This window comes from Microcebus murinus, chromosome 2 (genome assembly GCF_040939455.1).
Source record: "Microcebus murinus isolate Inina chromosome 2, M.murinus_Inina_mat1.0, whole genome shotgun sequence".
NCBI classification, from domain to species: domain Eukaryota; kingdom Metazoa; phylum Chordata; class Mammalia; order Primates; family Cheirogaleidae; genus Microcebus; species Microcebus murinus.
Window position 1 is genome coordinate 36289476 of NC_134105.1, and position 25801 is coordinate 36315276.

General features: G+C 53.9%; 1 protein-coding gene across 1 annotated transcript; it reads left to right on the forward strand.

The window, feature by feature from the left end:
* Positions 1-2724: 2724 nt before the first annotated feature.
* On the forward strand, positions 2725-25221 carry SLC5A9 (solute carrier family 5 member 9). Its single transcript, XM_076010780.1, has 15 exons — positions 2725-2877; positions 4631-4702; positions 7391-7495; positions 7614-7685; positions 7804-7968; positions 9086-9191; positions 9882-9962; positions 10214-10419; positions 10602-10737; positions 11488-11595; positions 13466-13616; positions 15272-15440; positions 17239-17454; positions 20341-20488; positions 24022-25221. The coding sequence occupies exons 1-15, from the start codon at positions 2737-2739 to the stop codon at positions 24228-24230; spliced, it is 2085 nt and encodes a 694-aa protein (XP_075866895.1). The 5' UTR covers positions 2725-2736; the 3' UTR covers positions 24231-25221.
* The last annotated feature ends 580 nt before the right edge of the window (positions 25222-25801 follow it).

Here is a 25801-nt window from a genome sequence, read left to right on the forward strand (position 1 = left end):
TGAGTCTGGGTCTTTCAAATGTGTATGAATTCTTGGCTGCTATTTAAGAATGCCCCAGTTGAGAGTTGGTCTACCCTATTTTACATGCCTGTTTGCCCCAGTGTGGCCATCCTTCACATTGTCTTTTCTGATTTCCCTGGTTTTAATGACAAATGTACCATTGACTCATTCGCTACCATTCTGCTCACTTTCCCTGTGCAGCCTTGCTTGCCTCTCTTCCAATTTGTTGTGAGTTGGGACACACATAACAAAGGTCTGGGTAAAATGAAAATAAACAGGCCTTGAGTGGCAGATCACAGGGGCTCACTGATAAGTTAAAGGTTAGGGTTTCTGCATGGGCTTTAGAATATCCATTCCGGCTGTTTCAAAGCCCTTCCTGGTGCTCTGCTGGGCTCTGGGTTGTTCCCTCATTAGCTAACAGATGAGGCTTAGACACATTTGAGAACTGGCTACTATAAGCCTAAACCAGCTAGTTTAGGATTAGGTCAATGTGCAGGGGGTGGGGCTCAGCCCCACCATCTGTGAGGGGGCTGTTGGGGAGACAGAGCACATAGGCAGTAGAACCCCCATTTCAGTCCTTTCCTGCTTCTATAACGAAATACCTGGGACTAGGTAATTAATAAAGAGCAGAAATTTCTTTCTCACAGTTCTGGAGGCTGGAAGTGTGAGATCAAGGTGCTGGCAGGTTCAGAGTCTGGTGAGGGCTTGGTCTCTGCTTCCAAGATGACGTCTTGCTGCTGCATGCTCACGTGGTTAAAGGCAAAAGGGCAAAAGGGCCTAGCTAGTCCTCTTGGCCCTTTTACAAGGCACTGATCCCATCCATGGGGGGAGCTCTAATGGCCTAATCTCCTCCTAAAGGCCTCGCCTCCTAATACCATTGCACCAGGGATTAAGTTTCCACATAGGAATTTTGGAGGGGACATAAACATTCAACCCATAGCAAACCCCAAGGGCTAGGGGGAGGTGCTTCCCAGTGGGGAGTGTAAGAAGTGCAAGACGCAGCTGCCTTCTCCTTGCTGCAATACTCTTCCCTTCCTTGGAAGAGTGATCTGGATCCAGAGACCTCACGTGGTGCATTTGGTGGTCTGAGCCCAGACCTTTCCTTCTCCCCTCCTTGACCACCACCCAGCAATCTGCCAGCCTCATCTCCTGTCACTCCTGTGGCAGCTCACCCCAGGGACTGTCAGTGGTGTCGCTAATGTTAGTCCCTTGACTGTGCTGTTTAACTGACAAACTCACCTTCACTTATGAGTGTGAAGGACTCTACTTCTGACATCTAATCCTAATGGGCACCAGATCCCACTGAGCCCTGTCCAGCTGGGTGCACCCTGACCTTCCTCCCAGATCAGTGCTCTCCTCCTCAGGCTCAGCATGGCCTGTGTCTGATGCTCTGGCCTTGGGGGCTTGGGAGAGGAGGCCCAGGATCCTGCCTCTCACTTTCCTTTCTCCTAAGAGGGAAGAGAAGAGGGTCTGGCTCCCATACCCAGACCAGGGGTCCTTGCAGGATTCTGGGGATAGGCGAGGGGCAGGGACAGGGGGCCCCTTTACCTGCTGCCCTGGCCTGGGTGTGCAGTGGGTACATGTAGAGTGACACTTGCAAGACCAAGCTGTCCCAAATGCAGCTACTTTGGAAGGGCCATGTGGGCAGGCATGTCTGTGTGCTGGGGTCTGGGCCCTTGGCTGGATGGTGGCCGGATGTGGGTGTCTCTGTGTTAGCCCCAAGAGCGTGCGGTAACTCAGGGTTTGCACAGGCTCTCAGGAGCATGTCCTAACCTCATTGGAGCTGTGAGGCAGGCAGGGCACAGGTCACACTGATGAGGACACCCAGGCTCAGAGACATTTAGCAACCTGCCGAGGGGCATCTGCAGTTCAGTGAGAGGTGCAGCTGGGACCAGAGCCAGGCTGTCTGGGTCCCAGCAGAGGGTCTTCCCTGGACCCAGGGAATACCGTGTCCTTTTTAGGGAAGGTTCCTGATGCCAACCATTTCATCTGTCCCAGCACAGACAGGAAGTGTGGAGCGGGCAGCAGAAGATGTGAATTCTTTCTGTCTTGTCACAGATGGCCCTGATCTGTTCCTTAGAATAAGCCATTGTCTCTTCCAGGCCTCAGTTTCCTACATTGTAAATAAAGAGAACACAACAGCTCAGTGGCTGCAGTGGGGTACATGAGGTGGCAGGTGCTTTGCAATGTAGTGGTAGATGCCTCGCCCATCTCCTCACGTCTTCTTCCCACTGGAAGAAAGAAAATTCCATTGAGCTGACTACTGGGAAACCTGATTTCAGTCTCAGCTCTGCCTGTACAACCCTGGGCCTCAGTTTCCCCTCATACAAGCAAGAGTTTGAACATCTTGATTTCGGAAGTCCCTCCCAGCTCTGAGATCCCAAAACTCTACTCCTTTCCTCCTCCTCCTCCTCCTCTTCCATCTCCTCTTGCTCCTCGGAGGGTAGGGAGGTTGTGTGTGTGCATGTGTGTGCTTGTGTGCACATGTTTGTGTGTGTGTGCACGTGTGTCTGTGTGTAGGCAGCAGCAGGGGAGGGGACAGAAGGAGTCCTGCAGGGGATGGGGTGGCAGTTAGGAGAGACGAGAAGACCTTACGTGCTGGCAGGGCTCAGAGCTTTCTCAGCTAATGGTGCTTGGGGCTGTTTAATCATTAAAGGAAAGCAATGAAGCCAGGAGTGTCTCCAAGTCCAGCCTGCTGGTGACTGACACTAACAGACGAGCAAGGAGCTGACAGCAATGGGGCCGGCAGCCTCCAGGGACGGCGTCAAGACCGAGACAGCTCTGCGCTCAGTGCTGGGCTCTGAAGTCGGCCTGCATGCCTACGACATCGTGGTGGTGGTCATCTACTTTGTCTTTGTCCTTGCTGTGGGGATCTGGGTGAGTGGGCCTGGAACTGGGGTTGACAGGGGGCCACAGCATCTTCTCGTCCTGGGCTGAGCTGTGGAGCTAGAATCGGGTGGGCAGGAGGAAGCAGATCACGGAACCACAGGGACGAGACGGAAAGGCCTTCAGGAATCATGCTCCCCTCGCCCCTCCTTTGATAGAAGAGCAGACCGGCCCGAAGAGGGCTGTGTGCAGCCTGAGGCCACGTGGTGGGCCCTGGGCAGGCCTGGAGCCCCCAGATCCTGCCACCTTCAGCTCCACCCATCCCCAGCCTCCCTGAGCCTCACTCCTGCCCTCTTGCCCACCACAAGACCCCCAGCCCTGCAAACGCTGCCCCCTGACCCACCCATCGACACTATTAGTGCCTTGGCCACTGCCTGGTGCTTTCTAAAGGGGCCGGGACTCACGCTGTCAGGGAAAGGCGCCAGGCACAGTCCACGCTCCTTCCGTTCTCCACTGTTCACAGGGGCCTCGGTGCCATGGGCAGGGGCCAGGCTTTGAAGTTCAGATCTCAGCCCCAACAGTTAAAGGCACGTGGCCCGGCGGACATAGGAAGCCTTTCTGAGCCTCAGTTTTCTCAGGTGACAATGAGAGCAAGGACCACACTGTGGAACTGCTGTGCTCGTTCAGCACAGGACACACTGAAGCACCTGGCACTGTGCCTGGGACACAACTATCAGCCCATAAATGATTCCTACTATCGCCCCGGCATTCTGCAGAATGCCAGCACCTTTAGACTCGGCAGGCACCATGACTTGTGTGCCAGCTTGTCACATTCTAGGCCGTGACAAGGTCAGGAACCCTCTCAGTTTCCTCTTCTGTAAAGGGAGGAGGGTAGTCCTGCCTCCCAGGGCTGGAATGAGGAAGAAACCGGCAGACACATGGTTGCTGGCTCCCGGACGTGGCCAGCCGTGAAAAGCGCCAACTCCTCTGTGACTTGGGACAAGCTGCTCCCTGAGCTGGGCCTCCTCTTCCTCATCTGTATAATGAATGTATTTTCCTCATATGGCCTCCGAGAGGATCAGAGTTGGTACTGGAAAGTTCAAGCAAAAGCTTAGCAAGCACGTGCTCAGCACTCCCTGGTGACTGATTCCCCCAGAGAAAGGCAGGGACCTGCTGGCTTCAGCCTCCAGAGAACTGCTTCACAGTTGACCTTCCCCACCCACTGCCCTGCCTCTCCCTGTGTCCCCATGGAATCTTCCAGCAGGCCTCACACCGACCACCCCCTGGTGCAGGACACAGGTTTCTTCCAGGGTCCTGGGTGGGGCTCAGTGGTAGGGTCTACTCAGTGGTAGAGACAAGGTCAAGGAAAGCTCAAAACAGAGCCCCTAAACGGCAGCCCCTCTGTCCTCCCGGGCTCCAGGGCGGGGAAGGAGGTCAGCTTGGGGAGAGGGCAGCCCCTCCACTGAGAAGGAGATTCCAAATCATCTCCAGAAAGCACACTGTGGAGGAGGAAAGGACAGGGACCAGAGTCCCGATGTTAGTGGTCTCACACACTTGACGTCTCTATCTTTGCTTTTCATACCAGTGCGGGGAGATGAGCTGCGAGGCTCACAGAGAGGAAGTGACTCTCCCAAAGCCGCATGGCTTAAAAATGGCGACACTCCAGCCCTCGGGCAGTGCTGTCCTGCCTCAGTTCTCACCCCTGGGTCCCCCGACACCTGCATCAAGGGGCAGGGAATCTGGGGTAGAGGGCTGGGGCTGGAGAGAGGCTCAGGAACCCTCATCTCATCTATTTCCTTTCCAGTCGTCCATCCGTGCCAGCCGAGGGACCATTGGCGGCTATTTCCTGGCGGGCAGGTCCATGAGCTGGTGGCCCGTGAGTTGACCTTCCTCCTCCTCTTTCTAGGCTCCCAGCCCTCCTCTCTCCCCATCCAAGGCCTCGACTCATCCCCTCCTGCCCGGACGAGGCAACGGCCACTGGGTTTCCTGACTCCGGACTCCTCTCTCCTGCCCAAATCCACCCATGACCCAAGAGGCCTTGCCCATACATGCTTCGGACAAGCGTCCCCTGGCACCTCCCAGGTGTGGGCCCCACGCCCAGCACTGGACCTGCAGAGATGAGCCAGGGATGTCTCTGTCCCGGAGAAGCTCAGAGTGGAGCAGGGAAGACTCACAAACAGCCTGCTTGACACTGAGCTAGTGGGAAGCACAGGGCTCGTGCGAGCTTGGCGGGAGTCCCCAACCCCAGACAGCGGGTGGGGTGGGGTGGGGCTAGGGAAGGTTTCAGTGGGAGGTGACACATAGCTTAATGCTGAAGAGCAGTTACATGAAGGGAGTCATAGAGGTTAAGTCCCAGCAACCTCAAGGAATTGACCCTCAAACCCTTGTGAACCCCAATTTCTCCTATGAGGACCACATTTCCTCAAAACTAACTTCCTCCTTCTGGAACGGGATGGAGGGAGGAAAGCCCTGCCCCGAGTAGAGTCATCAGGACCCGTGGTAGCTGAAGCAGTACCCACACCAGACACGCCAACTCACACACACTCTCACTCTCACACACGAATGCACTCACACACATATACACACACATTACACACTCACACATGCTTGCACACTCGTGCACACAGTCACACTCATGCTCTCACACTCACACTGTCACGCGCACACCAGCCACCTGCCACCCTTCTCCTGGTTCTCCCCACCGTCCGCTCTGCTGCTCACAGATCCTCCTAAGAGCAGACGAAACCCAGGGGCCTCCAGGGCTCTCTGGGAGGTTTGGGGATCTGGGACAGGAAGAAGTAGGGGCAGGAGCTCTCATGCTGTCTAGCATGATGGTGTCCCCAAGGATGTGGGCCCCTGAGGGCCCAGCAGCTCAGGAACAGTGTATGGGTCACTGATGCCACCAGCCACCCCCTTATCAGATGAAAGAAAAACTCCTGAAAACGGTTCTGCTCAGCCAGAGTCCTCCAATCACAGACCTGGAAATGGGTGAGGGGAGGAGAAATAACAGCACAGAAAGTTCCTCTGGTCATTTCAGGAGAGCCCCGGGGCCCTGCTGACCGGCCACTCACCCTGCAGGAGCAGAGCTTGGGGCCACTGTGGCGTGAGAAAAGCTGAGGCTTCCTAGCAAGGGGACAGGCCTTGGCAGATGCTCCCAAGCTCCCTCTGTGCCCCAAACATGAGCATGTGTGTGTGAGTGTGCACGTGCGTGTGGAGGTGTGAGTGATATGTGAGTGCATGTGCAAGTGTGAGAGCATGTTTGAGTGTGCCCGTGTGTGTAAATGTGTGTGAGTGTGGCATATAAGTGTGTGAGTGTATGTGTGAATGTACGAGTGTGCATGTGGGTGAGTGTGGCATGTGTGTAAGTATATGTGTGAACATGCAGGTGCGTGTGTGCAAGTGCCTTCTGTGCATGTATGAACACATGTGAGTGTACATGTGCACATGTGAGTGTGCATGTGTGAGTGTGCATGTGCATATGTGGGTGTGCGTGTTCCTGTGTGTGGGTGTGCCTGTGCACCTGTCAGGGCAGTGGCAGCTCAAGGGCCTCAGCAGGTCGGCCACTGGATGGCTCTGCGCCTTTGCACTGCTCGGCTGCCTCTTGTCTGAATGTCTCAGTACTTTTCCTTTCTCCTCGCTTTCCATCTCACGGCACCTCTAGAAGGACAGGAAGCTGGGAGGCGGTGAGTCCAACATTTTACAGGTGAAGAAGTGAGGCTTTGAGAGAGGAAGTGATTTTGTTAAGGTGACGCAGGGTATAAAACTGGAGCACAGCTCTTCCCCCAGGCCCCAGTCCTGTCCGCAAGGTCTCCCCAGGCCTCCTTCCTGGCCCCAGAGCACCCCCCCCAAAGGTCCCGTGTAGTAACAGGAGACAACATGGCCGGGTGCGTGCGGGTGCCCAGCACCATCGGTGTTGTGACACTGCAGCCAGACAGCCAGGGTCACCTATCAGTTTGGGGCTTGGGCAACCACTTCTCTGTGCCTCAGCGCACTCATCAGTAACAGGGAGATGGGGTGTCCACCTCACGAGGCCGTCTGAGGGTTGAAGAGGTCAATACAGTCAGAGCACCGCCTGACGCGGCAGAGCTGTGCAGGGACTCGGTGCCGTGATCAGTGCCTTCTCCTGCCTCCCCGCAGGTGGCCGCGCTGCTGGAGAAGACGGACCCGGCCCGGAAGCTGGCCTGGCCTGTGCTCAGGCCCTGGCCTCCCTCTGCTTGGCCTGGGCCTGGAGCCTGCAGCTTCCCGCTCCCTCACCCTGGGGCTTCCTTCTCCCTACTCCGCCACTTACTCACTGAGTGACCTGGAGCCGGTGACTTCCTCTCGCCTAACAATAGTTTCTTCCTCTGTAAATTGGGCAGACTAATACGGTCCCTTGTCCCTCCCTCCAGGTATCTGTGGAAACGTATTCATTAGTGCATATAAAGTGAGTAGCGCAGTGCCTGGCATGCAGTGGGTACCTCATAAATGTCATCTCCATGCCCCCTCCTCCCTGCTTATGGTCCTGACCCCAGATTGATTCAGATTAACCCTGACTCTTGAACCTTGACTCCACCGTGCCTTGCAGATTGGAGCATCTCTGATGTCCAGCAACGTGGGCAGTGGCTTATTCATCGGCCTGGCTGGGACAGGGGCTGCCGGAGGCCTTGCCGTGGGTGGCTTCGAGTGGAACGTAAGGAAGCCGGCCTGGCTGCTCCAGGATAACGGGTGTCCAACCCACCCCTAGCCCTGGCCTTAGTGCTTAGAGGTGTTTGGGAGGCTGCATGGTGAATCGGGAACCCATTTTACAGATGAGGAAACCAAGACCTGGAGGAGGCAGAGGGACTCATCCCAGGTCACACAGAACTGGGATCAGCTCCCAGGTCCCACTTACCTCCCTGCTCAGGGCTCCCCGCCCCCCAGCACGGAGCTGCCTCTGGGTAGGAGGCCACCCTCCATCTGCGTCTGGGACCTGGATACCTCTTCTCCCTGCTCTCCCAGGCAACCTGGCTGATCCTGGCCCTGGGCTGGGTCTTCGTCCCCGTGTACATCGCGGCCGGTGTGGTCACAATGCCGCAGTACCTGAAGAAGCGATTCGGGGGCCAGAGGATCCAGGTGTACATGTCTGTCCTGTCTCTCATCCTCTACATCTTCACCAAGATATCGGTGGGTATTGCGCCCACACGGCCATCGTGGGGCTCTGAACACGCTCCTTAGGGAGCTGCAGAACGCATCGCCGGGGCTTGCTGTGAGGGGGACCCGCCATCACAGGCTGGGACGGATGGAAGGAGGGAAGACTAGCAGGAAGGGAGGAGGGAAGGAAGGAAGGACACACATACCCTCAGTGTCTGCCCCCCTCAGCACTGAAGTAATCAAAGACAAATGTTAAATTTTAGTTGAGTGAACGACAGTCCCTACATTCAAGGAATTCATAATCTAGAGTTTATTCATTCATTTATCTTTTCATTAATTGATTCTTCATTCAGCAACTGTGCATTAATTGCCTAGAATGTTGGAGTTGGAAAGATCCTTATTCTTCCCCTATTGACCTTAACTCAGAAAGCAAACCTAGACAGGTTGATGACTTGCCCAGGTCCACGCAGACGACCAGCTCTGGGACTGGAACTACGGTTCCGACCCCATGCCCCAGTCCAGGCTCCCTCCCCTCCGTCATGTTGTAGACCCTGTGACAGGTTCATAAAGCAATCGCAGGGTGGAATCAACACACCAAAGGGAACAGAATCCTCCAGTCACCAGTTGCCAGGTCCAGGGCTGTGAAACTTGAAGGCCCTTGTTCCCCCAGTGCTTGGGAAAACAAGCCTAAGTCAGCTCGGGCCGAGGTCGAGCCCCCACCTCCTCTAACAAACCAGCACCCGGGGATGATCCAGGACCATGTTATCTGCAGGAGGGCTCCCGCACCAGGTCGGCTCACACAGCCCCGAGCCCCTAGGGCCCTCCACTCTCCTGCCAAACAACCTCTTCCTCTCCAAGCTCTGGCTACTCCCTCCACCTCCTCCGTCTTCCTCTCCCTTCCTCACTGCTCCCTTCTCCAACAGCCCAGCTGTCTGTTAAACTGTTGTCAGTTTCAAAGCTTTGTGCAAACTCCCCTGCTTTAAAGTCTCCACGGCTCCTCAGCGTCTGTCCTCAGTGCAGCCCGTCAGGCTCGTCTCCACGGTGGGCCGGGGCTGAGCGTGCCTGGTATTGCTACTGGGCAGGTGACATGCCCCCACAGCCACACGGAGGGGCTCGGCAGCCTAGACTCAGGGGGCCTGGCTTTCTGCAGACTGACATCTACTCCGGAGCCCTCTTCATCCAGATGGCCCTGGGCTGGAACCTCTACCTCTCCACGGGGATCCTGCTGGTGGTGACCGCTGTCTACACCATTGCGGGTAGGCCCGGGAGTCACGTCAGGGTGCAGAGACTGGCAGAGACAGAGAGAAGGGTGGAGACATACAGAAAACTGACACTGAGAAACAGGGAGGGGCAGAGACAAAGAGTGGCCCAGATGGAGACGCAGAGACAGAGAGAAATACACTGAGACATGTGTGACAGAGAAACGACATTAAAAGGGCAGAAACGGGGGAAAGGGATGAGAAAGAGAGATGCTAAGAGATGCTGAAAAGACTGACTGCACAGGGGCAGGTTGGAGACAGGGACTGTCACCTGGGCCACAGTCACAAACCGCCTCCTCCCGGTTCCTACAAAGCACCTGGTGCAGGGCCAGGTGGCCCAGGAGACAGTGCAGGCCAGACACTTACATGTGTAAGTCGGCCTCGGAAGACGGGGGCATTCAGGTGGGCGTCGGGAGGGGAAGGAGGGAGTGCTACTGGTGGAGCTACCAGCCAAGGACGGACCGGACATTGGCAACACAGAGCGCAGTGACGGCTGCAGACAGATGCACCAGCGACAGGAAGAGCCCCAGCACCTCTGAGCGTGGCCAGCCTGCGTCCTGCCAGGCTGGGCAGGGTGCGGGGTGTGGGGTGTGTTCCCTGGTCTCCCAGGGTGGCCCAGCACAGGGTGGGCACCCGGAGAGGAGCCCCCGTTGGTGCTGACTGGCAGCCCTCTCCTTGGGTCCCCAGGGGGCCTCACGGCTGTGATCTACACAGATGCTCTGCAGACGGTGATCATGGTGGGCGGAGCCCTGGTCCTCATGTTTCTGGGTAAGGAAGGGGCACCAATATGCCCCACCATCACCCCTAAATTTCTCTCTGACCTCTGACCTATGTCACCTCCGTGGCTTGACTGGGACTTTCCAGAGCATAGAGCCATGTCCCTGCTCCAGGTTGGGACTCCAAAAAGCAGGATCCTCTCTACTGCAACTGGGGGTCTTGAACCTAAGCCCCGTCTCCCTCCCCATGACAGACTCAGTGGGGTCTCAGGGCTTCTTCACTCACTGCGACTCTCCCCACAGGCTTTCAGGAGGTGGGCTGGTACCCAGGCCTGGAGCAGCGGTACAGGCAGGCCATCCCTAATGCCACAGTCCCCAACACCACCTGCCACCTCCCGCGGCCTGATGCCTTCCACATGTTTCGGGACCCTGTGAGCGGGGACATCCCTTGGCCAGGTCTCATTTTCGGGCTCACAGTGTTGGCCACATGGTGCTGGTGCACAGACCAGGTAATACCCGCAGCCAGGTGTGGCCTAGCCCACCAGGAATGGGGTGGCTTCCTGCAGATAAACCAGGTGTGGATGCAGGGAGGGCGGGACCTCATCCTGGGGCTGGGGTGAGGGTACAGCCAATGACCAGTGTCAGGGCTCACCTGTGGCTGAGCTAGCCCCTCCCATTGCTGCTATTTCAGGTCATTGTGCAGAGGTCTCTCTCTGCCAAGAGTCTGTCCCATGCCAAGGGAGGCTCAGTGCTGGGGGGCTACCTGAAGATCCTCCCCATGTTCTTCATCGTCATGCCTGGCATGATCAGCCGCGCCCTGTTCCCAGGTAGGAGCTAGGCCTGCTGTTTGTGCATTGGGATGTGGGGCTTGTGAGGGGTGTGCAGAGAAGGTGCTCTTGGGAAATGTGAGACTGTGGCAGGGGTCGGCGAGTTCTAACTACTAAGAATACATAGTAATTAAGACCAGCCTTGGCAACATAGCAAGACCTGGTCTCTATTTTTTAAAAAATTGAAAATTAGCCAGGTGTGGTTGTGTACACCTGTAGTCCCAGCTACTCAGGAAGCTGAGGCAGGAGGGTCCCTTGAGCTTGGGAGTCTGAGGCTGCAGTGAGCTACGATCTGTACCACTGCACTCCAGCCTGGGCGAGAGAGTGAGATTGCCCCCCACCTATAAACAAATAAACAACAACAAAAAATAGTGAATATTTTAGGCTTTGTGGACCAAACCTATAATAAGTATTTCAGTAGAAGAAATTTGTATCTGAATGCCATTTTAAAATCCTGCTTCTCTGTTATATGGGAAAAACAATTAAGGCATTCTTGGCACCTTTCAAAGATATTTGCCTTTATCGAGACATAAGGCCTAAAACCCAAAGGAGACTGAGACGGTCGCGCTTTGCAGGGTAGTGTATGGGCAAGAAGTTTAGTAGCGACCCAGACACCTCCTGCCTCTGGACCTTCTAGACCCTGCCAGAGACTCCAGTGAACATCTTCCTACAGTGTCGGGAAGCAAATATTGGGCCTACCTGAGAAGGCACAGGGTCACACGGCTCTAACTGCCATCACTTCTTCTGCAGATGAGGTAGGCTGCGTGGACCCCGACATTTGCCAGCGGATCTGCGGGGTCCGAGTGGGGTGTTCCAACATCGCCTACCCCAAGCTGGTCATGGCTCTCATGCCCGTTGGTGAGTCCGGCCCCCGATCCCCATTCCCACCTTGCCTCCTCCAGTCCCCACTGCACAGAAGGGTTGGCACCAAAACGGGTAGGAAGAGGGGAGAAAAATATTCACCTCTGCACCCTTCCTCCCAACACACACACGGCCACACTTGCACACGCATGTGGAAAACGCCTTCTCTGTGCACAGTCCTGGAATGCAGAGCTAAACAGCAGGCTCGGCTCTCGGGCTTCGTGCAGTCTCCAGGGCACCTGGACTCTCAGGGGCTCAGTACAGTGTGACCAGCGTGGTGACTCACTGGGGGCTAAGGGAGCCCCAAGGAGGCACCTGACCCAGTCTAGGGGGTGTCAGGAAGGCCTCTCAGAGGGCAGGAGCCTCTGAGACCAACAGAGCTGGAGGGGCACGGGGAACATGCTGGGGATGAGAAGCTGCACGTGCAAAGGCCCGGGGGGAGAGAGGGTGTGAAGTCTGAGGGCAGCCCAGTGTGGGTGAAGACGCCAGGAGGAACGCAGACAACCTTCCTGCGGAGGATGTCACGGCCACACCTCGTTCTGGCGTGTGGCCCTTACTCTGAGGGTAGCGGAGGGCACTGGGGGGCTGAGGCTACGAGAGCCTGTGACTGGACGTGCGCCTTTCCAGGGCCGATCCGCACGGACGGCTCGGCAGGCTTAGGGGGAGGCAGGGAGACAACCAGCGAGGTATCAGCCGTGGGCCAGGTAAGTGGTATCAATGGCGTGGACCAAGTCGGTAGCTCCAGAGATGGAGAAACAGGAGTTAAAGATGTCTGGGAGGTAAAATTGGCAGGACTTGATTGCTGATTGTATTTGAGGGACAAGAAAGACAGAGAAATCAAAGAGGACTCCCAGGTCTCAGTCTTTAGAAGGTGGGTTTATAAGGATATAGAGGCTGGGGACATAGGAAGAAAGGCAGGCTTAGCGAGGGCAGGGGGTGAGTGGCGTTATCTGTCCCCCGGCAGAATGAAGAATGAATCAAAGCAGTAGAGGAGATGAGGGAGGCCCAGCCAGGGCAGGGCAGCCACAGGGGCCGGTAGGGGACAGCCAAGGAAGAGATCTGAGCTAGCTCTGAGGTCTGTGTGGTCCTGGGAAGAAATTATTAACCAAAGAGGGAAACAGAAGGCCCCAGGGAAGATGATACCCAAGTTCGCAACACTTGAGTCCAAGGCACCTGTGGGGGAGACATCCAGGAAGTGGCTAGACAAATGGATTTGGGGAAAAGAGGACTGAAGTGGGAGCAGGGCTGGGAGACTTCTTCCCGGGACGAGCAGCCCTATTTCTGGAAACTCGGTCATCAGAGTCAGAAAGACTTCAGATGTCAGCAGGTCCTGTTTCCCTTGCCCACATGGAAAAATAGGCCCAGGAGGTGTGAGGAACTAGTCCAGATTATACGCACAGCTAGTTGCTTGCAGAGCCAGGAAACAAGCCCAGGGCTTCTGCCTCCCAGGCTGGGGCTATAGCCCAACACCACAGTGTCAATGAAGAAGGGACAAAACACTAAAAACCACTCCATTATTAACCATCACCTTCCTCTTCTCCCCCCGGGACCCACTAACCCAGTGTCTACAAGCTGTGAGACCTAGACCCGGACGTGGAGCTGCAGAGAACCTCAAAGATCACCTAGTCTCATGGCCTTAATGGTAGAGACGAGAAACCGAGGCTCGAGGAAGGCACATGGGTCCCCAGGGCCACACAGCAAGGCAGGGGCAGGGCCTGGCCAGAGCCCACCTCCGGCTCTGAGGGTCTCCTGGGTTCCGCAGGTGCTGGATGGGATCCTCGCCCAGTGCCTTCCCCAACCCGCCCCCACGCCCACTCTGCGAGGCGGCCCCCCAGGCCAGCCGTCCACCCGGCCCGTCTCTCCCCAGGTCTGCGGGGCCTGATGATTGCCACGATCATGGCCGCCCTCATGAGCTCACTCACCTCCATCTTCAACAGCAGCGGCACCCTGTTCACCATGGACCTGTGGCAGCGCCTCCGCAGCAAGGCCACGGAGCAGGAGCTGATGGTGGTGGGCAGGTGCGCTGGCCCCTCCCGCCGTCCTTAGGAGGCACACCCTCCCTACCTCTCTTCCTTGCCTTCCTCCTTCTCCCCTCCCCCTGCTTGCGATTGCCCTGGGCGGAGTGGCCGGGCGTGGCCTGGCAGTCTGACCTTCCCCAGCTCTGGTGAGCCCTCCAGAATAATGGGGACAAAAATCTCTTTCCTGCCTGTTGAACTCTGTCTTGGAATTAGTCCACCAGGTAATGGAGAGATGACACAAGCACTTAAGAAATGAGAGGTGAACCGTGAATATATAGGTGGGAGGAGAGTTAGGAAACAGCCCACCCCAAGCTCTTCTGGACCAACTCTGGCTGTTAGTCCAAAATGACAGAAATGCTATTAATTTAATCCCTCAGACTCGCCCTGAACACGTGCTGGGGTGGGCTTGAGGAGAGGGCTGGGAACACAGGTAGCACAGAGAGGTACCTGCGTCCGTGGACATAGTCACGGAAGGTTGTGTCTAAATGGTGCAGAGCCTTGAACACCACGCCACCGATTTTAAACTGTATCTTGTAGGTATCAGCTTTATGCTTTAAAAAATATAACTCGGTAACTAATTTTTCTTGTTCTTCACAGGCTGGGGATTTTCAGTTACATAGGATTAAAGGGCCCTTCCTGAAATCTTTGCATCATACTTTAAGGCTCCCTAACTCAGGTTTCTGGACTACAGTGCGTGTTCGCCCCTTTGGTGGATAGGTACCTGGGTTTAGGCGTCTTGCCTTTGCACCTGCGGTCCTCCCCACCAGGCTGCCTCTGCGCAGCAGGCTCCTACCGCCCGCTCCTCCGGGCACTGCTCACCCGAGGTACAGGCGCTGACCACGGCTGGGGACAGTTTGGGCAAAGAGGAGAGTGATGAGCAGCAGGGAGGCCACGTGGGTAGCTGCTGCTCTGGTGGGGCCTGAGAGAGGAAAAATGGGAGGAAAAGGAGAGAGGAGAGCGGACGCGTGCAGAGACATTTCCAAAGAAGCGTCCCTTGTCTCTGCACGGTAACCGGCCGGTTTTGCTGCCGCTTGTTTACCAATCAGTGGGGTTTGGGCGCCATCTCCTGGCCATTTTCATTATTGCACTCAACACATCCAAGAAAAGTTTTTCAACTTGGTCATACACCTGCAAAATCATACATCCAGAATGCTTTGGGGACGTAGGACTGAGCCAGGATCAGTTGATGGGGAGTCAGAAGAAGAAAATGGGGTTCTTCCCTAACTCAGTGCCTGTGGTAGGGAGAGAAGGTCAGAGCCTGGAGAAGGGAGAAGCTCCTGCACAGGGTGGGATGCAAAAGAGGAGGAAAAGCATCCCCAGCAGAGACCTGAGGCCTTCTATGGGGGTGGGTGGTGGGGTGGAAGGCGTAGATTCCTTCTTGAACAGCAGGTGGGTGAAATGACCTTGAAGGTATCCGATATGTAAATGCCAAGGTTTTAGGATTATGGGTTTCTTGGATTCTGAAATTCTGGGACTTTGACAGTCTAAATTTCTGAATCTTAGTATTTGGGATTTCGATTTCCTAACCTTCTCTGGTTCCATGACCATGCATTCCCCCCCCTCTTCCCCTCCTGGTTCCTGTGCATCACCTTCACCCCACACCACACCATACCCACCTGAGTGGGCCTCACAGTGCCCTGTGCTCTCCCTGGCAGAGTGTTCGTGCTGTTCCTGGTTGTCATCAGCATCGTCTGGATCCCCATCATCCAAAGCTCCAACAGTGGGAAGCTCTTCGACTACATCCAGTCTGTTACCAGCTACCTGGCCCCGCCCATCACCGCCCTCTTCCTGCTGGCCATCTTCTGCAAGAGGGTCACAGAGCCTGTGAGTGCCGCACACCGTCTCCCTCCCTTACAGCAGAGGGGCTGGAGACCTGGTCTGTCAACCACCTGGTCTCCATGACCTTGGGCAAACCCACCGCCCCTCCAGGCTTCCATCTCCCTGCACACAGTATTAGGTCTAGATTCATTCATTCATGCAACAGTTATCAATCCTATTATGGCGGCTCCAGGGCTGCATTGGGTTGCAAGGTTCACATAGGTCTGCCATCACTGGGCGGGCAGGGAGAAGAGAGGCTTAAAGAAGCACTAATAATAAAGTATGATGGCTGGTGGAAGAGTGAAAAGCACAGGCACCTAACCTGTGGGGCTCCTGGGAGGGGGTCAGGGAAGACTTTGGGAAGTGACATCTGAGCTGAGACCTGAGGGATTAATGGGAGGGGAAAGAGTGTTCCAGACACGGGTAGTAACGTGTGAAAGCACAGACAGACTGGAAGATCTCTAGGGTCTGTTCCAGCTCCAACAGTTGGAGGTTCTGTATGTAAGCAAAACAACAGCAATGACAAGGATGATGACAAAGTGTGAACTTACAGGTGTGCCTGCACATGCATTATTCATGTAACAGCACAGACCTGACAAAAGTGTGGGAGGAAGCTAGAGGTGCCAGGACTGGAACCCTGGTTACTCCCTAGGAAAGCCTAGAAGAGACAGGTCCGAATTTGCTGCTGGCTGTACCTTGGAAAGTTAGAGACATCATAGACACAACTTCACAAGAACAGTGTGAGAGCTCAAGGTCATCACCAAGCTGTCATAGAAACCCCTCCCTTGCTGGAACATCTAAGCAAGGTGTCTGTGTCTGCAGAGGTGTCATCTTCTCTCTGAAAACCACTCCACGCAGCAGGACCAAGCTGAATTCTGGGTATTTCTGCTCATTCTAGAATTTTTGAAATATGGATCAGTCTCTCATTTCTGAAAATAGATCATCTGACTCTTGTATATTGGGTACAGGTTAGGGGGCCAAATAAAGAAATAAAGAAGAAAGATATAGAAGGTACCAGAGCCTTTCTTTAAAAAAAAAAGCAACAAAAGGAAAATCTTTTTTTTTTTTTTTTTATTGACAGAGTGTCACTATGTTGTCTGGGCTATAGTGCCGTGGCATCAGGCTAGCTCACAGCAACCTCAAATTCCTGGCCTCAAGCGATCCTCTGCCTCAGCCTCCTTGAGTAGCTGGGACTACAGGCATGTGCCATCATGCCCAGCTAATTTTTTCTATATATATTTTTAGTTGTCCAAATAATTTCTTTCTTTCTATTTTTAGTAGAGACGGGGTCTCGCTCTTGCTCAGACTGGTCTCAAACTCCTGACCTCAAACGATCTGCCTGCCTTGGCCTCCCAAGTGCTAGAATTACAGGCATGAGCCACCGCACCCAGCCAAAAGGAAAATCTTTATTCTGATTTCTGATCCCGGCTTATTACAAATCTTATTCCATTCAATTTGAATATTAAGCCTCTATTACTTAGTACTTATTAATTTCTCTTATCATGACACATGAGAAACCTCTGAATCAGCCAGGTCAATTCACTGGTTCTGAGTCATTCCAAAATGGAGCCAGGATTCCAATCCTAGCCAGTCTGACGCTGGAGCCCATGCTCTTTTCAGTGTACTGCTCTGCCTGCCTGCAAGTCATGACAAAGTCTCGGCACTAATGGGGAACTCACCAAGAAGGGCTTGCCAAAGCCTGTAATAAACCAGCGGGGAGAGACTGGGAGGCAGAGTGGCTTTTAGCTTCCTAGGGTCTCCCACCTGGGTCTCATTCCTGTGGGCGTCTGCCCTCTCTCCACAGGGAGCCTTCTGGGGCCTCATGTCTGGCCTGGGCATGGGGCTTCTGCGCATGATCCTGGAGTTCTCGTACCCAGTCCCAGCCTGCGGGGAGGTGGACCTGCGCCCGGCTGTGCTGAAGGACTTCCACTACCTGTACTTTGCGCTCCTTCTCTGTGGGCTCACGGCCATCGTCATCGTCACCGTCAGCCTCTGTACAACCCCCATCCCTGAGGAAAAGGCAAGTGGTGTGCTCACATGCCCCCCCCAATGCTCTTCCTTACCCCCAGTCCCTATAATTCCATCACTGAGTTCTACTCTGTTGAACTGTGGTCTCCTCTGTGGCCATACAGATGTCCTTGGGAAGGGGAACTCATTGGGCCACAAATTCCCCAGTGAAAAGTAATTCATTCAATTAAAACATTACTCAGCAAGTACCTGCTACGTGCCAGACACGGTGGTGGGGCTACAAAGTCCCTGCCAGCGACTACCTGCAGGGGAGAATAGGCGCAGACACAAACGGTCACGATACGAAGAGAAAGTGCAGCAGGACCAAGCACAGGAGAGGCAGGTATCGCCTGGGGGACCCGGGGCAGGCACACTGACCGACAAGTGCACTTTGAGTTGGACCTTGAAGAATGAATAGAGAATTTTTGAATGGTCAAGAAACATGTCCATGAGAAAAGAAACGGAGTTTACCAGGCAAAGAGCTCAGTTTGAAATCCTCCCCTCTCCAAAGCTGACTGAACAGCCCTGGAACTCCATGCCCAGTCTTTTGAAGCCTATTTCGCCTTACAGCCTATGCGAGTTTGGTAGGGCCACCATAACCAAGTCCCGCAGACTGGGTGACTTAAACAGTGTAACTTTGTCGTCTCCCAGTTCCAGAGGCTGGAAGTCTGAGATCAAGGCGTCAGATCAAGGTGGTTGGTTTCTTGTGAGGCCTCTCTCCCTGCTTGTAGGTGGCCGTCTTCTCCTAATCGCCTCTTCCTTTAAGGACACCAGACATATTGGATTAGGGCCGCCCTTAATGACCTCATGTAACCTTAGTTATGTCTTTAAAGACCCCATCTCCAAATACAGTAACATTCTGAGGTACTAGGGGTTAGCATTTCAACACATGAATTTGGGTGGGGGGGACAAAATTCAGCCCATAGCAGAGCCCAGGCCAGTCCTGAAAACATGCAGTGGACATCACGAATAAGACCCCACCTGCGGGTGGTGCCTCAGAGTCTGCGAAACGGCTTGGCTTCCCTGGTTCCTACACACAAGCAGGCCGTCCACAGACGAGCCACGGGGGCCAAGTCCTCCAGCAGCTCCCTCTAGAAATGGCCTATGCCTGCTGAATTGCCACCACCCTCTCCATCGTCTGCTTTCTCACCCCTCGTCCTTCCCAACTTAAAATCCTTCCTGAATGCAGGTCTGTTCTAGTTCCTCTGTCTCCCTCTGCTGCCCTCAACAGCAAACTTTTGCAGAAAATGGCTCTCACCCCCAGCTCCACCTCCAGCTCCCATCTGCCTCTCAACCTACTGCAGTCTGCCTCTTGTCCCCATTGAGTCTCCATTGAAATTGCTCTCACAGAGGTCATTGATAACACCTTGTTGCTAAAAACAACCTTCCTGCTTTACCTTAAATGAATTCCGAGAAGAACTAGGCGCTACTGACCACTGACTGCTTCCTCAAACTTGAAGACCTCTTTTCGGTTCACTTTCATGAAATATTTCCCTCCTGTTTTTTTTTTTTTTCCTACCCTTCTGATCACTTTTTTTTATTTCTTCATGGGCTTTTCTTCCTGCCCCTTAAATATCAGTGTTTCTTAGGAACCCATCTGTGGTCTGTAACCCATCTCACCTTACAATGTCCTGTGCTATGAATTTACAACTTTATATATAAAGATGACACTCAACTCTGTATCTCAAGCTAAAACTCCTCTCCCAAGATTCAAACCCAAAACTCCAACTTCCTCCTGGTGACATAAAGAGACATAGTCCATATGCTATAGTGACATGGAGCGGAAGTCTAAAGGAAGGCTTAGTGGGAGAAACTTACAAGCAAGGAAGCCGCCCAGGCCCTCACGGTCCCATGGAGAGGCAGACTGGGGCTCAGCACAGCTGGACACGCGGTGGCGGGCAAGAGCAGGGAGCAGGGAGGGGGGACCTGGACCCGGCTTCACCTGCAACAAAGAGCTTCCGGGCCGGGAGGAGAGCCTTGCCTGAAAGGAGACAGCGCAGAGTGGTGAGTCCAGCACCACCAATGTCAGGCCGAGAACTTGTATTTTAGTCAACTGAGCCACAGAAAGGAGAAGAGGGAAGCCACCAGGGCCATGCAGGGTACATAAGGTGTGTTCCTCCTCACCTGGACGTCTCTGCTTGGAGGTCCTACGTGCTCTGGAAGCTCATCACCGTATTTGTGTGTGGGCATGTCCTCTCTCACCCCTCACCCCACCAGCACCAAACCCACTCCTGTCCTGTGTCCTCCCTAGGAGGAGCACCACTACCCATCTGTTCATCCAGTCCACGGCAGGGACCCAAGAGTTGTATTAGCCTCGTCCCTTGTCCTCCCCTGGCTCACTCAGTTAGTCCCTGTGTCCTGCAGACTTCACCTCCTTCACATCCCACAAGACTGCCCCCTCCTACCCATGACCTTGGGGCTCACGATTTCTCCCTTCGCTTTTACAGCAGCCTCCAGGCTGGCCCACTTCCATGCACTCCAAGGGATCTTTGAAAACCTCAGAACTTGTAGTCTCTTCCCTTTGCCTAAAGTCTGCAGTGACTCCCCTATAAAGTTACCTACAAGGCTTTTATTCTTTTAAGCATCAACTCCTCAGCCCGACTGTTGAAGTCTTTGTTATAGGGCTCCCGCCTCTGCATCCAGCCTTGCCCGTGAGATCCACGAGGCTGAGGCCCCCGCGTGACTCGGTCTGTTTCCAGCACCCAGCACCAGCCTGGCGCAGAGCAGGTACCCCGGGAGTGCCATCGTGCTGAGCTCCAGGCCTGGCTCCCAGCCTTGGCCTTGGTCCCTGTGCTCCCTGCTGTTGCTCTGCCCGCCTTCCATGAGTGGGGTCCTCTCTTCTACAGCAGGGCCTCTCTCCAAGACAACCGACTCCAGCCAGCGTCTTCTCTCCCTCCAGCTCGCTCGCCTGACGTGGTGGACGCGGAACTGGCCCCTCCCTGAGCGGGAGAAGGAGGCCCATGAGAGCACACGGGAGCCGCCCGGGGAGTGCCCTGCAGAAGGGGGAGCAGCAGAGAACTCCAGCCAGGGCCAAGGGCAGCCTGGAGGTAGGCTGGGGCAGGCTGGGGGTGCCCCGAACGGAGGAGCAGTGGGGACAGACCCCATGTCATGGGCAGTCACTGCAGATGGGGCCTCTGAGGGAACCCAGTAAATACCACCTTTCCTCCCTTCCCACATGGCTACTGAGCTATTTGAAAAATAAGACAATGAGTAAGGCAGGTGGGGGCCAAAATATTGCCTTCGTTACTGATAAAGTGAAGGCAGAGAGAGCCGATCTATATCTCTGGGGAAGTGCATTTCCTAAAACTGAACCCAGGCTTAGGGAGAGGCACCATCCAGTCATCCACAGACCTTATCCAGGGCACAGCCTACCCCCTGTGAATGAAGGAGGGGCAGAGCCAAGCAGGCCTCTTTATCCTTCCAGAATCTTCCAGCAGGAAGTCCTTTCAGCTCCCTGGGTTAAATGAGTACAGGGGCAGAAAATCAAAGAGGGTCATTCCTAAGGAGTTCCCTCCACATGGAAGGAAACATTGGACTTGACAAAGAAACACCCTCCTGCCCAATCCCCATTTCCCCTTTTCTTTATTATGCATTCATTTGTTTTCCCCTGGGCTCAACAATTCTGCCTGTAGTCACACGCAGAATCATGTGTGTCCCTCGTGGAATGTGTGTCCGTGTGTCCACACAGTTGTGTCTGTCTTCATGAGGTTCCTTCAAAGCAACCACCAAGCCTATGAGTGTGTCCCTCAGCTGCTGATGGGCCATAGAAACTGTGCCTCTGGGAGGTTCTCAAATGCGTTAGAATAGTACATGCACTTCAAGGCCACACAGGACCTAAAGCTGAAAATTATTATAAGACATGATGTACCTGTTTTAGGCATAATGTAGCTATGACTTTTCTGTAGTGAGATTAAATAATGTCAAAATAGTCTAATGACAGGATGAAAACATCATAAAGATGTTTCCAGTTATAAAATTCCCAAAGAAAAAAATTAAAATCCCCAAAGTTAAATCAGTTTTCAAGTTAAAGTTCAAAATCAATTTCTCTTGCCCTTGTGAACTAAAAATTCAATGAAATTTAAGCCCTTAATTTATTTTCGGCCTCAGTTAAAGGGGGTCTCAGTGCCTGGATGGAGCTGGGGTCCCTCTGGCAGCTGCTGTCTCCCACTGGCTGGGGTGTAGCTCCGCCAGGGCCTCAGAAAATGCTTAGTTCTATACCAGTCTCTGTGTGCCAAACTTTCAATAATTCCAGTGAGATAAGGGTATAGACAAGATTATCAAACGTCACTTGCTGCAGGGCACGGCTGGCGATGCTACGCCACTCAGTTCTCGTGCCTTTCCCGGCTTTCCGGGGCCCTGGATTTTCCCCGAGGCCTGAGAAGGCTCCCATCTTTCTTGAGGCTCTCCTCCTTTGCTTAAAGCCCTGATTCTAGAGAAACAGCCACTTTCCTAGAGTTAGTGACACCATGAGCTCCAGAATCCCACCAAGGTCTCAGGCTCAAAGCGTCTTGCCCACGCTCCGGCTGTGAAAAGCCAACAGACCGCTACAGACAGCTTTCCGCCGTGACAGGCAAACTCCCCATCACACCCACGCAGGCTTCCTTCAGGAAGCACTACCAAAGATCAAAGTCACCCTCCCTGGTCTTCCCGCATTAGTTCAGGTGTATTTTGCTTTGCAAAATGTAACTCCTTGTCTCTTTTTTTAAGCATTGTGGCCCATGTACCAGATGTTGGGGTCTCAAAACTGCTGCCCCCATTCCATAATTGTAAGGACTGGGCCCTGGGTCCTGTAAAACTCCTGGCATTGGAGAAAGTAACTTGAGAGCATGAGCTTTTCATAGATGAGGCAGCTACTGACAGAGGGAAGAAGGGGAAGGGGAAAAGCTGCAAAGGTACCTCCCAAAGGGAATGAGGATGGGGACAGCTTGTACTTTCCCACGGCCGAACACCAGAAGTAGACAGACGTACACAGAGTTACACAGACAAACCCACTCCCTCCAGCCCCCACGCCCAGGGGCAGAGCCATCTCTGGAGGAGCAGAGAGGAGAGCTGGCTCCCTGGGGACGACGTGCTCCCAAAGGACAAAAAGAGGCACTGAGTGAGCCACGGAGACTGATGAGACATCCCCCCTCCCGGACCACTGCTACTAAAGGCGGGTGCTGCTGTACACAAAAGCTCCTTCTCCACCAAAAGAAACAAACACTATGAATAGGGAAGAAGAAAGCGCCTCTCGCAAGGCCTGCGGGCAGATGTAGGCCAGGCAGGATAATTTTGAGTCCTGAAAAAATGAAGGTTAAAAATATTTAAAGGACAGCAGAGTAGACCTGAAAGAAGTATATACACCCCAGGTTTTACACCGGTTTACGAGTTGCGGTGCACCACTTAATGACTGCCTAGGGGACGTGGGCTCTCTGGGCATGTGATCTCACGGGAAGCCCTGTGCATCCTCTGCCTCAGAGGGTCGCCATGAGAGTCCAAAGAGAGAATGTTTGGACCAGCTTGTAAAATGAGAAAGTACAAACACAATGCTGGATTTGCATTATTGGTTCGTCATGCAGCTCTGCAACCATGTGACCTTAAATAAGCCTCTTCCCCTTTCTAAGCCTTGTTTCTCCTCTGTACAAAGCGGGCCCAGACCAGATGGTATCCCGGGCTTCGCGTCTCTGATGCTCTGTGGTCGCGTTGTGCTTACCAAGTACCACGCTCCAAAGCCAGTAAGATAATAAAGCATTCGTTCCCAGGGCCTTCTTTTCAATCTCAAGGAATATTAATTTTATTTTTAATATACTATCTGCCAATTTAAAAAACTTTAAAAATATTTACTTCATTACTTCTTTTAAGCTAATTTTTAGTGAATTGTGCTACCTTTTAACCTCAGAGCAGGCGCTCTGCCCACACTGGGGGCCTGTGTCTGTCGGTCTGATGCACATTTAGAGCATCTCATGCCAGAGAACCAGAACCTCTCCTGCTGCCTCAGGGCTGGTAATTGTTAAAGTGCTGTCAAATCTCCGTTCTCATTTAATGCTCAAAACAACCTAGAGAAGAACAGGGCATATGTCATAGACCCATTGGAGTCAGAAAGGACCCGCAGCTCAGAGAAGCTGAGCGGTCTGCATGTGGCCTGCAGTCAGCTGACACAGAACTGGCCCTGGAACAAGCTCCTGGCTTGCTGCTCGGTGCCGCCCAGCAGCAGGTGCGGTAGTCTGGTTCAAACGCTCCCTCCGTCCGGGTGAGATATGCAACTTCCCTCCGTCCTCATTTAGGCCTTGTGCTCTGAATTGGGGTGAACTGCATGATCCTCCCTCCCTTATTCACCACCCCCTGCAACAGCGGGATGGTTCTGCGGAATGTCTGTTTGGACTCTGCAGCCAGGGTCAGAGCTCAGTCTAGAATCTCACTGCGGCACCCAGTCTGCGGGTCACAGGAAGGGCCTTCACCCCTCCGCTGCTTTCTGTGCACCCCGTTCCTTCCTTCAGGTTCTCATCATCTCTCTCCCTCCCCTGCTCTCCCATCACGTTCTCCAACCTTTCCTCACCTCTCCCCTCCTGCTCTCCTTTCTCTTCTGGTTTTGTCCCTTCAGCCCCACGCAGGTCCTGGGGAAAGCTGCTCTGGGGCTGGCTCTGTGGGCTCTCTGGGGCCCCGGAGCAGGCCCTGAGCCTGGTAGAGAAGGCTGCGCTGGAGAAGAGGCTGACCAGCATCGAGGAGGAGCCGCTCTGGAGCAGCGTCTGCAACATCAACGCCGTCCTCCTGCTGGCGGTCAACGTCTTCCTCTGGGGCTATTTTGCATGACTCTGCAGACCTGGCTTCAGCGCAGACTGATTAAACACAGCCCAACCCGCTAGCCACAACCCGCTAGCCACAGAAGAGCCACAGGCTCTTCTCCCAGCTTGCTGTCTAAACTGGAGACCAAAGAGCTAAGACTGCAAGACGCCCTGAAGAGCATCCAATCTAACCTGCACGCATGACAAGTAGGGTAATGGAGGACCAGAGAGAGCACCGTGTTTGCTCAGGGCCACTCAGCAGCACTCTCGTGGGTCTTCCCACTCCACACTTTTTCTAGTACATTGCCTTACATTCCTACCTCAAAAACACTGCCTCCACCCTCTTCCTGAGTCTATTAAGGAACCTTCACTGTGTGTGTGTCTTGAGGTAGGAATGTGGAGAATACAGAAAAAGGAGCAGAAAGTAATTTGCAAGAACCCAAATATACCTTTGTTCCCCCATTCCCCCTCCCACTTCTAGTCCCCAGACATCTCCCCCTCTCTATTCTCAACTGCCAGTAATCTATGTGCAGCATGAATCTAGCCAAGCAGGCCCTGTATTTCCATGGGGGGCTCCACAGTGGTGGCCATCAGATCACTGACCTAAGCACTATGCAAATTCTGCCTCTTTCTACTCCCACATCCAAATACACACAGTCTCCATAGCCTTGAGTTCAGTTGGAGAGATGTGGCTTGTTGAAAACAAGAGGAATCAAGACATGCTACTCTGCACTTGAGGGTGAGCCCTACATGGGCAGCAAGGACAGCCCGGGAGACACTTCACCTGGGCCGGTGTCCCTCTGCCTTTTCCTGCCGTGCGTCTGCCTGCCCTGGAATACACCGTGAAGCTGCTTAAGTGTCCCTTCTCCAGGAAATTGCCCTGATGCTTCAAACTGGGTCAAAATCCCACGCCTGCCCCCCAACACTTGGACCTGCTTCTGCCCCCCTTCTGGATGGAGGATGCCAAGGAGCAGGGCCAAGGGCCATGTCCCAAGGGACTTTTTACCCAGAAAATAACAGATGTTCAATAAATGTTTATTGAATTAATAAGTTCTCCAAGGTCCTGGTGGGCTTTGTGCTGTGGCTGGCTGGGTAGGACTTGGGGAGTTATGTGGTGAGAGGAGTGTCGTTAAGTTAGAGCTCAAACGACAGATCTCAGGTATCTTGGATGACAGCCCAGCCCAGCCCACTGCACAGCGTGAGCTGAGAGAGCACCTGCCTTCCTCCGTCTCCCTGGAGAGGCATCATTTTACACTGATCACTAATCACAACTGGACACAAATAAAACTCCATTTCTCTGAGGTGGAAATACATCTGAGTCTATGAATACCTCCTGTTGGTGCTGCCTGTAAACTTTCATGTCCACTGCCCTTCCAACCTCATTCATGTGTCACCTCAGGTGGCTCTGCCCTCTCCGTTGTTCCCCTTTGATCCTTACTGAAAATTCAGCTTGTCCCCTGATTTTTCCCCAAATCACTCACACACATATTTGTGGGCAGCAGATTATACTGAAGATTTGAAGAAAGAACTTTAAACCACAACAGCATAATCTAAAGTTGGGTTGATTTTCAGAAGTTCCTCAGCAGCCTGCTAGAGACT

Excerpts from the sequence above, each read along its gene's own strand:
- SLC5A9 (XM_076010780.1), top strand. The coding sequence starts at position 2,737 with ATGGGGCCGGCAGCCTCCAGGGACGGCGTCAAGACCGAGACAGCTCTG. Across the intron at positions 13,617-15,271 it reads GAGCTGATGGTGGTGGGCAG|AGTGTTCGTGCTGTTCCTGG; the intron begins GTGCGCTGGCCC and ends TCTCCCTGGCAG. Across the intron at positions 17,455-20,340 it reads CCCCCATCCCTGAGGAAAAG|CTCGCTCGCCTGACGTGGTG; the intron begins GCAAGTGGTGTG and ends CTCTCCCTCCAG.